At 35.9% G+C, this 21,237-nt stretch overlaps 1 protein-coding gene across 1 annotated transcript in view; it reads left to right on the forward strand.

The window, feature by feature from the left end:
• The first annotated feature begins 231 nt into the window (after positions 1 to 231).
• The window catches only part of TMPRSS15 (transmembrane serine protease 15), a 156,908-nt gene continuing 135,902 nt past the window's right edge, over positions 232 to 21,237 (forward strand). Inside the window, exons 1-6 of the mRNA XM_069589530.1 lie at positions 232 to 376; positions 4,794 to 4,924; positions 5,420 to 5,487; positions 14,463 to 14,614; positions 16,731 to 16,775; positions 18,416 to 18,451. Of these exons, the coding sequence (XP_069445631.1) occupies positions 232 to 376; positions 4,794 to 4,924; positions 5,420 to 5,487; positions 14,463 to 14,614; positions 16,731 to 16,775; positions 18,416 to 18,451 (577 nt within the window). The remainder of the gene's footprint in view (positions 377 to 4,793; positions 4,925 to 5,419; positions 5,488 to 14,462; positions 14,615 to 16,730; positions 16,776 to 18,415; positions 18,452 to 21,237) is intronic.

Below are 21,237 nucleotides of genomic sequence, written 5' to 3' on the forward strand. Positions count from 1 at the left end.
AATATTTTATTAAAGATTAACTTCTTACAGATTAAAGCTAGTTAATGTATAGAGATGCAATGCTGCCAAATACTTATATACAGTCACTTATATACACTGACTAGTAAGACTAATGTAGATTTGTTGTTTGACAAAACTTCTTGGAAAACTAGAGAGTTTCTGCTCTTCAACTGCTGCAAGCTTCTGTGCTCTTCCAGACTCCTTAGAGTAGCAAACCTTCAAAAACCAAAAATGGGGTCAAAGCGAAGTGTACCATCAAGGCGCCATTCTCTCACCACCTATGAAGTCATGTTTGCAGTTCTCTTTGTCATACTGGTGGCACTCTGTGCTGGATTAATTGCAGTGTCCTGGCTGTCAATCCAAGGATCAGAAAAAGGTAAGTTACATAAGGTTGGCTACAGAAAGTGCTCACAGGTGAATATATACACTTCAGTCTCCAGAATCCTGCCAGCATTTTATATTCATTGCTTTGACTGGTTTCCTGGCAAGGTATTTTTATTGCATCCAGATGCTTCACCTTAGTTCACATCATAGGAATTTTTTAAGTTGGTATATAATTTTGAATTTAATTCAGAATTTGAATATGAGACTAAGTATTTAAAATTTAAAAATGATTAGAGTCTCAGTTTCAACATATAACAAAGTAGGTTCATAGCCTTTGGGTCTATTCTAATAGAATTTAAATCATAAACACATTCAAACCTTGTTGACTATAGAAGTGGCTAAATAGGCCAGTTAAAAAATATATTGCTTATTTCTAGAGAATTATATCTTCATTCTTATTAGTACATCAATTTTAATTATAACAATATAAGGGACCCTTGGTATGACTGTGGATTTATAAACGTCTCAAGATGCCTGAGCAGCAATTTGTGATTAATAGAAAAAATAAATAAGAAAAAGAAACTCTTCTTTAGAGCTAAATGGCCTGTGTTGTGAAAATCACCCAGTCATGTCCAACTCTTTGTGACCCCATGGACTGTAGTCCACCAGTCTCCTCTGCCCATGAAGTTCTCCAGGGAAGAATGCTGGAGTCGGTAGGCATTCCTTTCTCCAGGGGATCTTCCTAACCCAGGGATCAAATCCAGATCTCCCGCATTTCAGGCAGATTCTTTACCAGCTGAGCCAGCCAGGAAGTCCAAATTACCTGTCCCAGCTGCTTTTAAAAGCTCTACAAATGTATTCTCTTGTTACAACAAACCTATGAGTTAGTTGCTATTGTTATGCCCATTTTACAAGTGAAAAACCAGAGGCAGAATTTAGGTAACTTGTTTCAATTTGGAGCATTGCCAGGTAGTACAAACTAGATAATCTAACTGGAGAATGTGCACTCTACCATTCATTCATTTATATGATTTTTTTAAAAAAATGTTAGCATAGCAGAAACCTTGAATATTGGATTTATTTTTTCTGAGAAAATTTTCACATTTTTATAAAATGATGAATTATATGGTATATTAATTCCTTCAAAACCATTTAATGGTAGTGATTTTGGTTTTACTGAGAAAATTCTCAACATTTGAGTTAGTTCTTTTCCCTTAGCAAATAAGTTTAAATTAGAAATAATAAACATGATTTATAGTTTTATAAAAGAATTCCCATATAATCCCTGGTTTATATTACTACTATGCTAAGTCACTTCAGCCGTGTCTGACTCTGTGCAATCCCATAGACGGCAGCCCACCAGGCTCCCCCGTCCCTGGGATTCTCCAGGCAAGAACACTGGTTTGGGCTGCCATTTCCTTCTCCAATGAATGAAAGTGAAAAGTGAAAGTGAAGTCGCTCAGTCGTGTCCAACTCTTAGCGACCTCATGGACTGCAGCCTTCCAGGCTCCTCCATCTATGGGATTTTCCAGGCAAGATTACTGGAGTGGGGTGCTATTGCCTTCTCCTATAGCTATATACAAAGAGAAGGAAGTCTTGTGAGTATAAAATTAAATAAAATTTAGAAGTTTCCTGAGCCTTTTAGAAAAGTGACCACTTTGATGTTAAATGCCCTGTGAATACCTTCAAGGACATGTAATCATTTGGAAGTCCATTGAAATGTTTCATACTCAATGAAAATACAAAAGTTAGTTTTTTACCAGGAAAATTTAAAAAAAAAAAATACTTTTTAAAGCTAGTGTGATTTAATCATGAACAACTGAATATAAGAAGAGATTTGAAATAAAACTATAACACTACACCACAGGATGTAAGACATACTTTCAATACATACTTTAATATTTGTTGTTGTTCTTCAGTCGCTAAGCCTGTTGTACTCTTTGAGACCCCATGGACTGCAGCATGTCAAGCTTCCCTGTTCTCCACTGTCTCCAGAACTTGCTCAAGTTCATGTCCGTTGAGTCAGTGATGCTTTCTAAAACCCATCCTCTGCTGCCCTCTTCTCATTTTGCCTTCAATCTTTAGTTTACTTTACACTTACTTTAATGTATTTCATACTATACACTTGGGTATACTTAACACTTTTACTGGAAATCATTTTAGATTTCAAAAAGTTGTAAAAATTGTAGAATTATTTTATAACATTCATACAAGTTCCCCTAATGTCAGTACCTAGTATATACATATACAGCTATCACAACCAAGAAATTAATACAATTGTTACAATAATATTAACTAAACACTCTATTCAAATTTCACCAGTTTTTCACTAATGGCTTTTCTTGTTCAGGATTCAGTACAGATTCCTACACTGTATTTTGTTTCCATGTTTCTTCAGTCTCTGGCAATCCATGACAGTTCTTCAGCCTTTCCTTGCCTTTTAGATGCAAAAATCTACATATTATTTTGAGTATTGTTTAAAATATTAATTCTAAAGTTTCTTCTGAACTAAGAGATTTGTGTCAATATTAGCAGCAGTAGCATACAATATGGGAGACCTGGGTTCTATCCCTGGGTCGAGAAGACCCCATGGAGAAGTGAAAGGCATTCTTGCCTGGAGAATCCCCATGGACAGAGGAGCCTTCCAGGCTACAGTTGGCATGGGGTCGCAAAGAGTCAGACATGACTGAGCAACTAAGCACAGCATAGCATGACAGATCTTGAGGTTTGAAGTCAGTCAGTCCTTTGCAGATGACACCACCCTTATGACAGAAAGTGAAGAGGAGCTAAAAAGCCTCTTGATGAAAATGAAAGAGGAGAGTGAAAAAGTTGGCTCAAAGCTCAGCATTCAGAAAACGAAAACCATGGCATCCGGACCCATCACTTCATGGGAAATAGATGGGGAAACAGTGGAAACGGTGTCAAACTTTATTTTTGGGGGCTCCAAAATCACTGCAGATGGTGACTGCAGCCATGAAATTAAAAGACGCTTACTCCTTGGAAGAAAAGTTATGACCAACCTAGATAGCATATTCAAAAGCAGAGACATTACTTTGCCGACTAAAGTCCGTCTAGTCAAGGCTATGGTTTTTCCTGTGGTCATGTATGGATGTGAGAGTTGGACTGTGAAGAATGAAGAATTGATGCTTTTGAAGTGTAGTGTTGAAGAAGACTCTTGAAAGTCCCTTGGACTGCAAGGAGGTCCAACCAGTCCATCCTGAAGGAGATCAGCCTTGGGATTTCTTTGGAAGGAATGATGCTAAAGCTGAAACTCCAGTACTTTGGCCACCTCATGTGAACAGCTGACTCATTGGAAAAGACTTTGATGCTGGGAGGGATTGGGGACAGGAGGAGAAGGGGACGACAGAGGATGAGATGGCTGGATGGCATCACAGACTCGATGGACGTGTGTCTGAGTGAACTCCGGGAGCTGGTGATGAACAGGGAGGCCTGGAGTGCTGCGATTCATGGGGTGGCAAAGAGTCGGACACGGCTGAGTGACTGAACTGAACTGAAGTGAATCCTTTGTCCAAATTACGTATCTGTCACTTTTATAACATTGAAAATTTTTCTTAGTGAGTCTAATCCCCAATTTGCCCAGCTGGAAAGAAAAAAGAGAAATAGCATCTTCTCATATCAGGTCAATGTATTATTATTAGCACATTTATTAATGATCTCATCATTGTACGAGCTTCATCTGAAGCAATTTGTTTTGAAGATACATTCAAGGAAAATAATCACATAATAGTATTATATTAGACTTAATGGCATATTTTATTTCCCACGTCCCTACCCAAATTGTTAGCTTTTTTAAACATATTTTTCATATTGAGATAATTATATTTTCTGCAGCATTCTCGAAAACTTCCCCAATAATGACAGTCCCCATCTAATGGCAAAAGGTTATACATGTCAAATTTATAATTATTAGAATGAAAGAAGTAGTTTCAAAGCTATGCTTCAAAGTAATGCACACACTGAAATCCTCACAGCAATCCACATGTAGAAAACCAGCAGTGTCCCTTGATGCTAGGTGTTCAAGAAGTATCTGAAAGCAACTACAAAACTTTTAATGGTGCCTTTCTCACCATGTTTCCCTGAATCAGTTCCCATAATTGGCGGAAGTTGATCATTCCTGTATCTTCCAACAGGAATCTCAATAACAAACAAAACCAAAACAAAACTTGGTAGTTTGCAGAGCTGGTTAGATTTCAAAGAAAAGAAAAAATATATACAATGGGACAGAGATGAAGTTTTAATTTTCAATCTTTTAAAACAACTAGATAGCTAAGAAAAAAATAAAAAGATAAAAGCAGCTGATAATGAAACAGGAAGACTAAAAAGAAAAAGCAAGAACTCCAGAGTCAACACATTAAGTAAGAACTTTGCTTCTGTGTCTTAACCAGAATGTGCATATTTTCCTACTCATCATTCACATTTTCAGTTTTGTTTCTTATAAAATCATCTAGATGCAGCATTTGGAAAAAGTCATGAAGCCAGAGGGACATTGAAAATAATATCTGGAGCTACTTATAATTCTCATTTGCAAGACAAACTCTCAGTGGACTTCAAAGTTCTTGCTTTTGACATTCAACAAATGGTAGGAGACTTTTTCTCTTTCTGTCTTTAACTATGTTAAAATTTCATAACATAATTTCACTAACTACTTGCTAAAGATACATAGCTCTTAAAAGTGAAAGTGAAAGTCACTCAGTCAGGTCTGACTCTTTGTGACCCCATGGACTGTAGTCTGCCAAGCTCCTCTGTCCATGCGATTCTCCAAGCTAGAATACTGGAGTGGGTAGCTGTTCCCTTCAGGAATCTTCCCAACCCAGGGATCGAACTCAGGTCTCCCATGTTGCAAGCAGATTCTTTACCATCTAAGCCACCAGGGAAGCCCACATAGATCTTATTCTCTTTGAAAAAAATAAGCCAATAAATATAACTGCTCAGGATACTTAAATATGAAATGTATTATCACAGAGAAGGAAAGTAACCTAAAATAGTTCTAAGAAGAATATAAAAAAAATTTGTTTAATGTTTTATTTAATAAATAAAATATTAAATTTAATATGTCTTTTTAACTTTCTTTCAGATAGATGATATCTTTCAATCAAGTAATCTGAAAAATGAATATAAAAACTCAAGAGTTTTACGATTTGAGTGAGTATAGCTCAAAATTTTTATATAAATAGAAAGCACAGAATCACATCATAGTAATCTCTTTGCTGCTGCTGCTGCTGCTAAGTTGCTTCAGTTGTGTCTGACTCTGTGCTACCCCGTAGACGGCAGCTTACCAGGCTCCCCCGTCCCTTGGATTCTCCAGGTAAGAACGCTGGAGTGGGGTGCCATTTCCTTCTCCAATGCATGAAAGTGAAAAGTGAAAGTGAAGTCGCTCAGTCGTGTCTGACTCTTCACAACTCCATGGACTAATATTTGTAAAAAGAGCATTACAATTTTTAGGAGAAAATGGAATATTTTACATTTTCAACATTTTCTGAGAGGGTTGAGGAAAGTGGCACAGTATGGACTTTTATATTGGTAGAAAATAACAATGCTAGATAATTGATCTCATATTAACATATTCCCTTCATGTGAGTACAAAATCTTTCAAAGACACATGAAGAAGAGTGAGGTTGATTTTATGCAGATGTCTAGGAGTCTGACAGTTAACCTATATCCAAGGGAAGCCATAGGGGATTCCAGGTCATTGGAGAATACAAGAGCATCACTTTATTTAATTAATTAATTTACTTATTTCCAAGCTTCCCCAGTGGCTCAGTAAAGAATCTGCCTGCCATTGCAGGAGCCTCAGGAGATGCGAGTTTGATCCCTGAGTGGGAAAGATTCCATGGAGGAGGAAATGACAACCCACTCCAGTGTTCTTTCTGGGATAATTCCACGCACAGGGGAGCCCAACAGGCTACAGTCCACAGGCCTCAAAGAGTCAGACATGACTGAGCACTCATGCAATCTATCTCAGATCAGAAACAAGTAAACCAGAGAGTCTGCCACCAAAGATACTTGTTACATGGTCTTCACAACAGTCCTGACATTTGTATAACAGTCCTTTGGTTCACAGGGACAACAGAGATAGGTCAAGTCAAAGAAAAAGAGATTACACTTAGAAGAACAATGACAGAAGGTCAAATTAGTTAATGGGCAGAAGGAAATGTTAGTCCTTGCCATTTCTTGTTGGAACAAAATGAACAAAAGCACAAAGCTTTATTTTACCAAATACAAAAAAAGAAAAAAAGGCTATTTTTCACCTACTTATCTATTTATCTTTATCATTCTTTATCCCAGATAGCATATTCATGATATCTTAGTCTCAGTAGCCAGTCAACTCCACCCCATCTACTGTCTTCATTCCTGTCCACAACACAGAGGCCTTGACTCCTGTTTTCCAGGTTTATGATCACTAATAACCTCTTTCATAACCTAATTTCAGGGCTAGAAGGAGACATGTGGCCTCTCAGGAAAGATTTACTAGTGTTTTTTGTTTGTGTATTTTATTCAACATATTGTTTTAAAATATTTATTCAGTATTTATTCCATGTAGGTAAAGCCATGGATGCAAGATTTTATTTCACTTTAAGTTAATTATCTGTTTAGAGTAAGTGGAACTGATTTCTCTTTTCCAGTTTTAGAGGACTGAGTATGGAGATCTGCATTAAAGCTTCAATTAATATTTAGTTCTTAAAGGTTTTGCATAGATTCCCCTGGAGAAGAGACTGGCTATCCACTCCAGTGTTCTTGCCTGGAGAATTCCATGGACAAAGGAGCCTAACAGGCTAAACCCATGGGGTCACAAAAAGTCAGACACGACTGAGCAACTATCACTTTTAAGGAGCGGAATCCCATGTTCTTCCTCACCTTCAAAAGGCTCTGCCCAGTGAAATCCACGCTAAGCGCATTATGTAGTGCAAAGTTTATTAGGATAGTTTCCCTAATGGAACTGTTTGTCTTCTCTTGCTTACAACTTGCTGGATAACTTTGTTTTTACTCAACTGGGAAATTTTGCTGAATACAGACTTTTATATAAGGTCTGGTAGTTTATCAAAACCCTAGCATTTTCTTTGATATTTATTAAGTAACCTTACATTTCTCTAGATAGTAAAATCACTATATTTGAAACTGTAAATTATTTGAGCTGAGGAATTATTTCCTTCCCTTCCTTTAAACTACCTAGGAGACCAATATAGTGCCTAAACCTTGATACATATTTTATAGCAATGCTCAAATAATATACTTCATCAGTATAAAGAAACTTTCACCTAGTTGTAGCTGAACTACTTTTAAATCAGAAGTGAGTTTTTAAAAGATGCAACGCAAAGGAATTTCATGAAAATGTCTGTAAGATAAATTACAGGTAGGTGCTTTGGGAGACTGAGAAGAAAAGGAGGAGAAAAGAAATTTAGAAGCAGGAAAGAAAGTAACAAGCAAACATTTAGGTTTACTTTAACTAATATGATATGAAATGACATATTCCAGTTACAGAAAAAAGTGAAAATATCAGTTGCTCAGTCATGCCCAACTCTTTGCTACCCTATGGAGTGTAGCCCACCAGGCTCCTCTGTCCATGGGATTCTCCAGGCAAGAATACTGCAGTGAGTTGCCATTCACTTCACCGGGGGATCTTCCCAACCCAGGGATCGAACCCGGGTCTCCATTAGGCAGATTCTTTACCACCTGAGCCATCAGAGAAGCCTATAGAAATAAGTGGCAGACTCTTAACTGCTTTTATAAATTATTTGTACTTTAAACTGATTGATAAAATCAAGAAACAGAAATAACTGACTTCTCAACTAACAGTAGCCATATCAACTCTGAAAAATACATCTAAAAATTCTTAAAAATGCCTATTTCATTGTTTGTTACTGATTTTAATGAAACACACACTTTATGCATGTGTGTATGGTCAAATTATAACACTCAGAATATTACACTTAGTCATTAACCTATCTCTTCTTCCTTTTAAAAATATTATTTAATGTCAACTCTTTCCTCCACCATTAAGTTTTGTGTACATGTGTGTATGTGTGTGTGTTGAGCTATTCTGCAGGACAAGCAAATGGTCTACCTACGTCTGGGAAGCCTTTTATTACTCTGCTTTGTGGAAAATGCTTTGACTCAGAGAGCATTTAAGAGTTGATTCTTTTAATAAAGTGCTGTTTACCCTTTGTAGCAATAGGAAGCTTATTTTGCCCTTTGAGCACAGATAAGTCATCAAGTTAGGAAAGGAAAGACTTTTGTTTACTCAGCAATCCTAGAGGTTATCAATGTCATTAAGGAAAATAAGAGATAAGAAACATTTGATTTATTGCACACAGGCTTTCTGTATAATGATAGGATTTATCTTTTTTTTTTTTTTAAAGGATGAACTCAGATATTCCACTGAAAAAGGGCTTTGAAATAAAAGTGGTCATTGTTTCCTTTTTTTGTTTGTTTTCTAAAGGAAAAATTCTCATTTTCTTAATAAATAAATTCAATCTCACAGCTGTGATAGAGATGATTACTAAACCACATAACAGCTTTATTATTAGGTGAAGCATACATGTTTAATATGGTTTCCCTGATTTCTACTGTATATCTTTCTTATCTCAATATTTATACTGAATAAGAAACAAATTTTAAAGAATGCAATTGTGTGTAGGTATAGAATATGTAACTCCTGTCTTTGCAAATGAATTATTAAATGCAATATACAGTTCACAACCAAAAAATCCCCACATCTTTTATGCAAAGATGTTTTATGTCTGAGAATAAACTAATCCAGTTACTTTCAACTCAGTGAAAGAAAATCCCAGATTTGTATGCTCTCTGTCAAAATTACCTTACCTCTTCTACTCCCTAATTCAAATAAAATAAAAGAAAGTGGTAAGTGAAATTAAATCTGCGAAAGTTACATAAAGAGAAAAAACTGTTTTAATCAGAATTAAAACTATATGCTGGGCAACCAAGGATGAGTTGGCAATGATGAATTGAAGACAGACATTGTTCACTCTTACTTTATCTTAACCACATTTAACTCTATTCATTTAAGAAGACTGGGATAAAGATTGGTGAGGAGACAAGGAAAAAGAGAAGGAACAAGAGGAGGAAAAGATGGAGAAAGAGTGAGAAGAAAAAGAAAAAGATGAAGAGCTATTAGAGGAGCAAGAGAGGAGAGAGAGAGGGAGAGAAAAAGAGGAGGGAAGATCCTGTTTCCCAAAAGTGTGAAGGCAATAAACTATCCATTCGCCATCCCAATTCCAACAAACCATTTCCCCATCTCTTTGGATATAAAGTTCTGGTAACAACGCAAGACAATAAAAACCTAGACCTGCATCTAGGCAAATGTATTATATTGTCTTCCGTATTAATAAATAGTTCATAATGGTGTTAATAGCAGTGCGGGGGGGGGGGGGAATCAGAACTATATCAAAACACATCTGGGACACAGAGTTTCTGGGTTTTATTCCTCTATCTAGGCACAATTACATATATGACTCTAAGTTTCAGTCTCCTTATTGCTAAAATTAGTGTTGGCCAACATCAGGTGAAAAATACTAGAGTCATTTTCCTTTACTCAAGCTTCTGTTTAAATAAATATAGCATGAAACCTGAGAGTTATATGCCTGTTAGGATTTTTAAAATAGCAATTAACAGAACACATGGCTGAAAGTACCCTAAACAAAAGTGATTATCATGCGACATTACAAGAAATCTGTAGGTTTCAGAAGAGGTTAATTCAGTGATACAGTGATTGTGACATGATCAAAAATGTATGTGTTTTCAATCTTTTATTATGCTGTCTGTAGCTTGACAATCATAACTTGCTTCATGGTTCCAAAATAGATGCAACAGTTCCAGCAATCACATGTAGACATAATAATAATCAACAACAGAGTAGTAGTCCACTATGAGCCTTTATTACATTAAATATGGAAACATTTTCTAGAAGTTTCCAATCAGTTTTACCTTATATTCCATTGGCCAGGTCCTGCCATGAATAGTCACATGCTCATAAATAAAACTATCATTGACATGAGCAATGGTTGCAGAAGTTATGTGAAAATGGAGCATTATTTTCAAATAAAAAGAGAGACTGACCGGCACGGAAAAATTCACAAGTGTGGAGGAGTATGTAAAAACAGTGTCTGGGATGAAATCTACTTTTATCATGGATAGCAGGTGATTTACATGTGTAGGTGAATTTGCGACATTGTTACTTAGTAAATAGTTACTAAGGAGCCTTGCCATTTAAAATATTTGGATAATTCGATTTAATCAAATGATTGGAAAGTTAAACATTCTAACATTTAAAAATTCTATACTTAATAGAGGAGAAATGTGCAATTATTGATCAGTCTGTTCACATCAATCATGAAAAACTGCTGCTGCTACTGCTGCTAAGTCGCCTCAGTCATGTCCGACTCTGTGTGACCCCATAGACGGCAGCCCACCAGGCTCCCCCGTCCCTGGGATTCTCCAGACAAGAACACTGGAGTGGGTTGCCATTTCCTTCTCCAATGCATGAAAGTGAAAAGTGAAAGTGAAGTCGCTCAGTCCTGTCTAACTCTTTGCGACCCCCTGGACTGCAGCCTAACAGGCTCTTCTGTCCATGGGATTTTCCAGGCAAGAGTACTGGAGTAGCTACATAGAAAGGAATTACTTCTAAACTGTGAACTTGAATAGTAGCACAGAAACTTAAAAGGAATATCCTACTGAAGGGAAATGGTGATCTACTGTGATCTTTCAGGGACATTTTGATCCTGTATTTAGTCTTGGAGAGGAAAAAAAATACCTATATATATATTGTAGGTGTTACCAAGACATATATACATACAGATACTTAAAGAACCCTTCAGGAGTTGATGAAGCCCTTCAAGAAACTAATTAACTTACAGATATGAATATAAATGCCTAAATTCCAGAAATAGCAAACATATTATGCAAAATTCGGTTCTTTAGTCTGCCTTTTTTTTTAAAGATTCCATTCTCTTTAATGGATATTTATATATTTTTGGTTGCACTTTGGTTTTACTTATTTTATTTATTATTTTTGTTATTTGATTACCATTTATTTTATTGTTATATTAATATTATATTTTTATTATTTTGTTATTTTTATCTTTATTTACTATTGTTATTTATTTTATTAATTTATTATTTATGTTGCATTTTTGGTTTTATTTATTTCTAGTTGTGTCATGCAGGCTTCTCATTTTGGTGGCTTCTTGTTGTGGCTCTCACTTTATGCTTGCTGGCTTCCATAGTTGACGTGCTCAGGTCTTAGTTGCCCTGCAACGGGTAGAATCTTCCCAGATTAGAAAACGAACCTGAGCAACATCCTTGCATTAGCAGACATTTTCTTATTCATTGTACCACCAGAGAAGTCTGTTAGTCTGCCTCTTTATTTTTTTTTTTTACTTTATTTTACTTTACAATACTGTATTGGTTTTGCCATACATTGACATGAATCCACCATGGGTGTATAAAAGCTCCCAATCCTGAATCCCCCTCCCACCTCCCACCCCATATCATCTCTCTGGGTCATCCCCATGCACCAGCCCCAAGCATCCTGTATCCTGTATCGAACATAGACTGGCACTTCGTTTCTTACATGATAGTATACATGTTTCAATGCCGTTCTCCCAAATCATCCCACCCTCTCCCTCTTCCTCAGAGTCCAAAAGTCCATTCTATACATCTGTGTCTCTTTTGCTGTCTCGCATACAGGGTCATCGTTACCATCTTTCTAAATTCCATATATATGTGTTAGTATACTATATTGGTGTTTTTCTTTCTGGCTTACTTCACTCTGTATAATTGGCTCCAGTTTCATCCATCTCATTAGAACTGATTCAAATGTATTCTTTTTAAAGGCTGAGTAATACTCCATTGTGTATATGTACCACAGCTCTCTTATCCATTCATCTGCTGATGGACATCTAGGTTGTTTCCATGTCCTGGCTATTATAAACAGTGCTGCAATGAACATTGGGGTACATGTGTCTCTTTCAATTCTGGTTTCCTCAGTGTGTATGCCCAGCAGTGGGATTGCTGGGTCATAAGGCTGCTCTATTTGCAATTTTTTAAGGAATCTCCACACTGTTTTCCATAGTGGCTGTACTAGTTTGCATTCCCACCAACAGTGTAAGAGGGTTCCCTTTTCTCCACACCCTCTCCAGCATTTATTGCTTGTAGACTTTTGGATCACTGCCAATCTGACCGGTGTGAAATGGTACCTCATTGTGGTCTTGATTTGCATTTCTCTGATAATGAGTGATATTGAGCATCTTTTCATGTGTTTGTTAGCCATCCGTATGTCTTCTTTGGAGAAATGTCTATTTAGTTCTTTGGTCCATTTTTTGATTGGGTCGTTTATTTTTCTGGAATTGAGCTGCAGGAGTTGCTTGTATATTTTTGAGATTAGTTGTTTGTCAGTTGCTTCATTTGCTATTGTTTTCTCCCATTCAGAAGGCTGTCTTTTCACCTTACTTATAGTTTCCTTTGTTGTGCAGAAGCTTTTAATTTTAACTAGATCCCGTTTGTTTATTTTTGCTTTTATTTCCAGAATTCTGGGAGGTGGATCATAGAGGATCCTGCTGTGCTTTATGTCGGAGAGTGTTTTGCTTATGTTCTCCTCTAGGAGTTTTATAGTTTCTGGTCTTACGTTTAGATCTTTAATCCATTTTGAGTTTATTTTTGTGTGTGGTGTTAGAAAGTGATCTAGTTTCATTCTTTTACAAGCGGTTGACCAGTTTTTCCAGCACCACTTGTTAAAGAGATTGTCTTTACTCCATTGTATATTCTTGCCTCCTTTGTCGAAGATAAGATGTCCATAGGTGTGTGGATTTATCTCTGGGCTTTCTATTTTGTTCCATTGATCTATATTTCTGTCTTTGTGCCAGTACCATACTGTCTTAATGACTGTGGCTTTGTAGTAGAGCCTGAAGTCAGGCAAATTGATTCCTCCAGTTCCATTCTTCTTTCTCTGCCTCTTAAGGATCCAAGTAAACCCTGAGCAGCCCTAGATTACTGAAGCATACAGAATGAAGACCAGAGCTAAAGTTCGTTTTCCAAACAGTTGTATCCTAAAAGCACATTGCTCCTGCTCATCCACTTCAGTCGTGTCCAATTCTTTTGCGACTCTATGAACTCTTTGCCACCAGGCTCCTCGGTCCATGATATTCTCCAGACAAGAATACTGGAGTGGGCTGCCATGCCCGCATCCAGGGCATCTTCTCGACCCAACGACCGAACCTGAGGCCCCTGCATTGCTAGTGGATTCTTCACCACTGGGCCACCAGGGAAGCCCTTAAAACATAGTAGCAAAGTAGAAACATAGATCAGAGAGCAAAAACCTCTGAAGCATTTCCACTGGGCCAAACATGTATTCATTTTTTGATTCTTTAAACTATAAACAAATTACCAGTGAGGAAAACTTTAAAAATGCAGGTTTCAGAGGAGGAGAGAAGAGATGATGACTTGGGTCATGTACCTGAACTCTAACATCATGGTCAGAGATGAATAGACAACATAATCCCAACTCTTGACAATGACAGTACAGCCTACAACTTCCCAGTAACCCACATATGCTTGTCTTCTTTCTGCTCTTTGAAGTCAGGACATATTTCAATATTTTATATTAAGAATGAAGAAGAAAAAGAAGATAATTTATTAACAGTTGTTATAAGCTTGCCATCAGGCCTTTGTAAACTACACAGAAAATATTTTTTCTGAAATCAGTGTAACTACTTTAGACTTATTCCTACTTAGAAGTCATCTGTGAAAATAAAAAATCCAATTACAAATCCTCATGTTTTCAAACAGTACAATAGGAATAAATGTCATGATATCATGTGATTTTATTTAATTTGACACAAGTGACTGTGGTTAGGCCTAGGGATTAGTGTGCTACTGTGGAACTGAGAAAAATTGGGTTCTAATTCTGGATATATCTTGTGCTCTTGTAGAAACAGTCATTGTTTAAGTTCTCTTTCCTCCACCTGTGAAATAAAGATAACACTTGACATGACCTTTCTTGTACAAGTGTGATAGGATTAACAAGGTGATGTCCATAGAGAGTCAAACACAAATCATTCGAAGAGGGCTGAGTTTTTTCTCTTATGTCACTTTTTGCTTTGCAGAAATGGCAGCATTATAGTCATATTTGACCTTCTCTTTGTCCAGTGGGTGTCAGATAAAAATGTAAAAGAAGAACTGATTCAAGGCATTGAAGCAAATAAATCCAGCCAACTGGTCACTTTTCACATTGACTTGAACAGCATTGATATCACAGGTATCTGTGAACCTTATTTGATACTTTGAATCAATAAGCCATGAAATTAAAATTCTATGTACCAAAGGAGCAGTGGTATCACCCTGGACTTTTAGGAACCTGTCTAATTGCATGAGTAACACATTTACATAAGGATAGTGAAATATGGAGAAAATATATTAGAAAAAAATGCCAATGAGAAAATCTTTGTAAAATATCAAATACCAAAGAAGTTCTGGAAATATTGGCATGCATAAATGTTTGCGGGCCTAATCACACTTTTGGCATTGGCCAAGCACAACACTGATTTTCCAGGAACCCTCTATCTGAAAGCGACACATTACTTTCTGATAGTCATATTGTTGTTGTTTAGTCACCAAGTCGTGTCTGACTCTTGCAGCACCATGGATTAACTATAGCCCACCTGGTTCCTCTGTCTATGGAATTTTCCAGGCAAGAGTTTTGGAGTAGGTTGCCATTTCCTTCTCTAGGGTATCTTCCCAGCCCAGGGTTTGAATCTGAGTCTCTTGAACCTCCTACATTGGAAGCTGGATTCTTTACCACTTCACTACCTGGGAAGCCACTAGAAAACTTAATCTACCTCTAAATGGCTGCATTATTTAAGGCAATTTACCAAAATTTTCTGTATGTTTGTTATCTCATCTGGAAAATGGGACTAGTAAAGATACTGTGTAGTAGCATTGGTTTCAGGGGTAAGTGTGTTGATATAAAAAACACTTGTTCTAGCTAATAATAGTAGTATTTTTCAGCCCATTTGAATTAGACAAAAACCAAAATAGTCTCTGCTCCAGCAGGTGTGCCAGAGGGGACCAAACCATCAGTAGAGGAAGCAGTTAAGAACTTGAGTTGCCTTCTCACTAAACAGGCACAGCAGGATAAAACAGAAAACTGGATAAAAGTAAACTGTGCTTGATGAGCCCTTGCTGTAAAAAAAAGCAGCTAGAGGTCTGCAATTTTATATCTACTATTACAAAATCAAAGAAACAAAGCACTCATGTCTTTATATATTTGCTTAAGAGCAAATCAATATTGACTTATGCTGAAGTAAAACTATTTGAAGTGGCAATAGGCTACTTAGAGTGTGCATATAAGTGGATACTTATATATTGATGAGCTTTCTAACATCTAAAAATTTCTGAATTCAAAAGCATATTTAGCTGAAGGTTTACAGAGAAGAGATTTTGGATACAGATGGGCCTGGTATTTCATTTTAATATTTATTTGCGTCATGTCAATTTTCAAGTTTGTTACATTTTTAAATTGGTTAATAATCCCACAAACATCTTAGATTTTTATACAGTAAACTGTCAAGCCAGACACAATGAAAAGATATTATCTTCTTTTTTTTAATTTTAAAATCTTTAATTTTTAAGAAAAATTCTTATAAAGTTGATTTTATCTTCTTCATTAATAATCTACCACATATTTAGGAAACTGTTACAGGTCTTTTGCAAAGAAGACAATGCAGTAATGAAGAAATAGTGCAATAAACCATCTAGTTAGTAGAAGAAGACCTACCTCTTAGCCCACTTACTATAAACATTGTTTTGAATAAAAGCAAATTCATTAGATCAGGGCTTCTCAGAAGATATGGTTTGGTTTCCTCTATTTTTAACATAGCTGTCATGGTGTCTTTAAAAATATTAAACGTTAAATGGTGAAGAAAATAGCTATTTTTATCTTTTAAGTGAAAATCACTTTATGCTTAAACAGTTCTTAGTTCTCAATAGATATTATCGTGTACCAGATTATTTTGGCATCCATTTGTTTCATGCAAAACCATTGATTCTAGGTCCCACAAGATTGAGGGTATTAGATTATCTCTCTTAAATATAAATTATTCAATATAACTTTGATGAATAAGTAGATATCCTTCTTAAATGGGTAAAATAAATGAAACATTCTATATATGTAAATTTTATAGAAAGACTATATAAAGATTCTGAAAATTCATTGAATGTATCATAATCAAATAGTAATTAAATAAATAGGAACACTCAGGGTAAGAAAGGATGAAATGGAAACTCTAGATCAGACGCCCTTTGGATAACTATTTGAACTGCACTTGATGTTTTGTAATACTCTAAACACTATATTCAAACCAACTTTATTCCAGCCCCTTTGGAGAATTTCTCTACAATAAGTCCTGCAACAACGTCAGGTCAGTACTTAATGACATTTTAAAATATATAACTCGGTGACCATAAAGCTTTATGACATTAAGCAAGGATTCTATTTTTTTCTGGTGGCTCTTTCCAAATGAGGTATTTAGTCTTCATTTAAAAATGTAAAAAGTATACATTTGGCCTGGAATAATGTAGTTCATAGTATGCAGGATTCATAATGCTTAGGTATATATGCAAGGATATGCATTTCAAATTGCAATTGTCCTTTCATATTTTAAACTCTATATACATATGTACACATATATGATGTGTGTGAATAGGTGTGTGTGATCTCAAAATATGACTCTGATTATGCAGCCTTGGAAATGAAGCCCTGACATTGCTAAGGTCACTATGAATGAGGGAAAGGAGTTTTAAAGATAATGAAATGATAACTTTCAAAATATATTATACTGTTTGGAAAGGACAATCTAAAGTTTAATATTAACTTTGCTCTATTCCAGCATTTTCTTCACTCTTTCTAACTACAATTGGTCACTGTGGCTCATAAAATTGAGGACTTCACTTTGTCTTATCAAGATCATACTGATTATCGAAAGAGAGCTTTAAGAAATTATCATTTTAAAATTAACCTGAGTTATCTTAAAATGTAAAATCATTTTGTTGTAGAAATCTTATTCAAACTGAAGTCAAAATATCTGAACACTAATCCTGTCTCTGCCAACTATCAGAATCACTGAGCATTTCACCTTCTGAAAATCTGTTTCCCATAAATTGTGAATAATAAAAGTTTTCTAAAAATGTTAAAAGTCATCCCAAACATCAAATTCATAAACAAGTGCTTTTAAACTGTAAACTGTTATAAAACTATAACCATATTACTTTTTATATCACTTGTAATCATGAACACTTTTATAATACTTTAAAAATATATTTTAGATATTGTATTTTACAAACATTATCTCATTTAATTCCCAGAATGATTTTGTAGAGATGTAATACTTTTTCTACTTAAAAATACACAAGTAATAAAGAAAGTGCCCAGAGTCACACAGTTTAAATTTATCAAAGTCGGGAATTAAAAGTAATTCTCTGGACTCCAAGGAAAATAGTTTAAGCATATCTCAAGCTCCTATTTCAAATAGCATCAGATTAATCTAGAACATTTGTGTCTACAGCCATTACGAAATAAGTGAATTCTTATATTAGTTAATTAATTATTGAAAAAATCTTTTTTCCTTAAAAAAGTGAACACATCTAAAATTTTCTGCTATACAACTCTAAAAATCAATAAAAAACATAAAAGATTTGTTTTTTAGATCCAGATACAAATGATATATTAAGTTAATGAACATTAATAGTGAAGTGAAAGTGAAGTCGCTCAGTCGTGTCCGACTCTTTGCGACCCCATGGGCTCTAGCCTACCAGGCTCCTCCGTCCGTGGGATTCTCCAGGCAAGAGTACTGGAGTGGGTTTCTATTTCCTTCTCCAGGAGATCTTCCCAACCCAGGGCTCGAACCCAGGTCTCTCGCATTGCAGGCAGATGCTTTACCATCTGAGCCACCAGGGAATAATTCATGGTAATTTTAAAAACTCTCACATAAAATATTAAATGAGGAATTCCTAATAATCGGTTTAAAAATGTAATTTTTATTTATGTTATTTATTTTTACAGAAAAGCTAACAACCAGCATTCCTCTGGAAACCCCAGGTCAGTTTTAATAATATAATTTCTCTTGTTTTTTAAAAAGTTTTTATTATGTTTCATTTTGGACTTCTGAGAATTATCTGATAAACAGCAGTTAACAATACCCTTATCATAGATAAGAAAAGTAAAGCATGAAAGTTTATAGTTAGCCTAAGTTTTTACCAAAAGGCAACAACATATTTGAGGTTAATTAATGCCTGTATTATCTAATCTCACTCCAGTCCTCCATCTATTAGAATCATGGTTATTATCTTTTGCTAAGTGTGCCAAGAGTAGGATCAAAATGTTTTCCAGAAAGGATATAGGTTTCATCAGGTGTGAGGGACTTTTTTCTCTAATTATTCTCTCTGAATACAAGTGACACACACTTGCTCTCTCCTTTTAACATGGTATGGTTGCCAAATCAGTACCCAAGTTGCCTTGAATTCATTCATTCAACAATTTTTCATTAAGTGACTGCTTCATACCAACACATGGCGTGTATTTGCTTTTAAATTTTCACTGGAGTACAGTTGCTTTAAATGTTGTGTTAGTTTCTACCATACAACAAAGTAAATCACTTATACGTATACATATATACTTTTTTTTAGATTTCCTTCCTATTAGGTCACCACTGAGCAATGAGTAGGTGACTAGAGCATTGAGTAGAACAGTAGTTCCCTGTGTTATTTGGTAGGTTCTCATTTGTCATCTTTTTTATACATAATAGTGTATCTATTTCAATCCCAATCTCCCAATTCATCCTACCCGCATTTGGCTCTCAGTTTGTTAAGTTTGTTAACAAACTTAAGCCTTTTCTCTACATCTGTGTCTCTATTTCTGCTTTGCCAATACATCCATCTGTACCATTTTTCTAGATTTCACAAGTAAGCAATCTTGTATAATATTGGTTTTTCTCTTCCTGATTTCCTTCATTCTGTATGATAGTCTCTAGGTCTGTCCAAGTTTCTGCAAATGGCCCTATTTCACTCCTTTTTATGGTTGAGCAATATTCCATCGTATATAGGTACCATATCCTCTTTATCCAGTCCTCTGTTGATGGACATTTAGCTTGCTTCCATGTCCTGGCTATTGTAAACAGTGCTGCAATGAGTGCTGGGTGCATGCATCTTTTTGAATTATCGTTTTCTTTGGTCATACCCAGGAGTGGGACTGCTGGGTCATGTGGTAGCTCCATTTTCAGTTTTTTGCAGAACCTCTATTCTGTCATCTAGAGTAGCTGTACCAGTTTACAATCCCACCAACAGTGTAAGAGAGTTCCCTTTTCTCCATACCCTCTCCAACATTTGCTATTTGTAGAATTTTTGATGATGGCCATTCTGACCAGTATGAGGAGGTGATTCATTATAGTTTTGCTTTTCATTTCTCTAGTAATTAGTGAGGTTGAGCATTTTTTCATGTGCATTTTAGCCATCTGCATGTCTTCTTTGGAAAAATGTCTATTTAGGTCTTCCACCCATTTTTTTTTATTAGGTTGGTTTTTTTTTTTTTAATATTGAGCTACACGAGCTGTTTGCATATTGCGGAGATTAATCCCTTGGCAGTTCCTTTGGATGCAATATTTTCTCCTATTCTGAGTGTTGTCTTTTCTTTTTGTTTATGGTTTCCTTTGCTGTGAAAAGCCTTTTCAGTTTAATGAGGTCCCATCATTTATTTTTATTTTCCTTACTCTTCAGTTCAGTTCATGTCATGTCCAGCTCTTTGCAACCCCATCAACTGCAGCATGCCAGGCCTCCCTGTCCATCACCAACTCCTGGAGTGCACCCAAACCCATGTCCATCATGTCGGTGATGCCATCCAGCCATCTCATCCTCTGTCGTCCCCTTCTCCTCCTGCCCTTAGACTTTCCCAGCATCAGGGTCTTTTCAAATGAGTCAGCTCTTCGCATCAGGTGGCTAAAGTATTAGAGTTTCAGCTTCAACATCAGTCCTTCCAATGAACACCCAGGACTGATCTCCTTTAGGATGGACTGGTTGGATCTCCTTGCAGTCCAAGGGACTTTCAAGAGTCTTCTCCAACACCACAGTTCAAAAGCATCAATTCTTCTGTGCTCAGTTTTCTTTGTAGTCTAACTCTCACATCCATACATGACTACTGGAAAAACCATAGCCTTAACTAGATGGACTTTTGTTGGCAAAGTAACTCTTAAGAGGTGGGTCAAAAAATATCTTGTTTGGATTTATGTCGAAGAGTATTCTGCCTATGTTTTCCTCTAAGAGTTTTATAATATCTGGTCTTACATTTAGATCTTTGCTCCACTTTGAGTTTATTTTTAAGTTTTGTGTACGTTGGTATGTGTCTTTAACATCATAATTTTTCCAAATTCTTAATAATTGTCTACTTTGCCTTTGTCTATCTGCTGCTTAACCAAAGTGTCGTCTCTAGTCCTCACTTAATCTTCATGTTAAACAGTCTGAATGTGTAAACAGTTTAAATGTGTACCTAATATCTTTAGGTAAACTCCATGCAGGCAATATTGTATAACCCTTCAGCTCCCAAAATAATACTGCTATTTTCATGTTATTAGAATTTATGTCAAATATTATATAATACAAGGAGAGAACATTTGTGAAATTATAAGTGGTCTCTGGGTAAGACTTAGCAATTCCTAGATGAAACAGTAGGTGTAAAGTTTGAAAAGCAGAGTGATATGTGAATGATGTATCAAAATACTTTATGAAACAAACCATGCCCCCTCTAAACCCATGGAGCGCTCTTATGGTAGGACAAGCCTGCCTGGAATTGTCTTTTGATATTGTCCAGAGAGCAGCACAACACAATGAAAGATG

Source organism: Ovis canadensis, chromosome 1 (genome assembly GCF_042477335.2).
Source record: "Ovis canadensis isolate MfBH-ARS-UI-01 breed Bighorn chromosome 1, ARS-UI_OviCan_v2, whole genome shotgun sequence".
NCBI classification, from domain to species: Eukaryota; Metazoa; Chordata; class Mammalia; order Artiodactyla; family Bovidae; genus Ovis; species Ovis canadensis.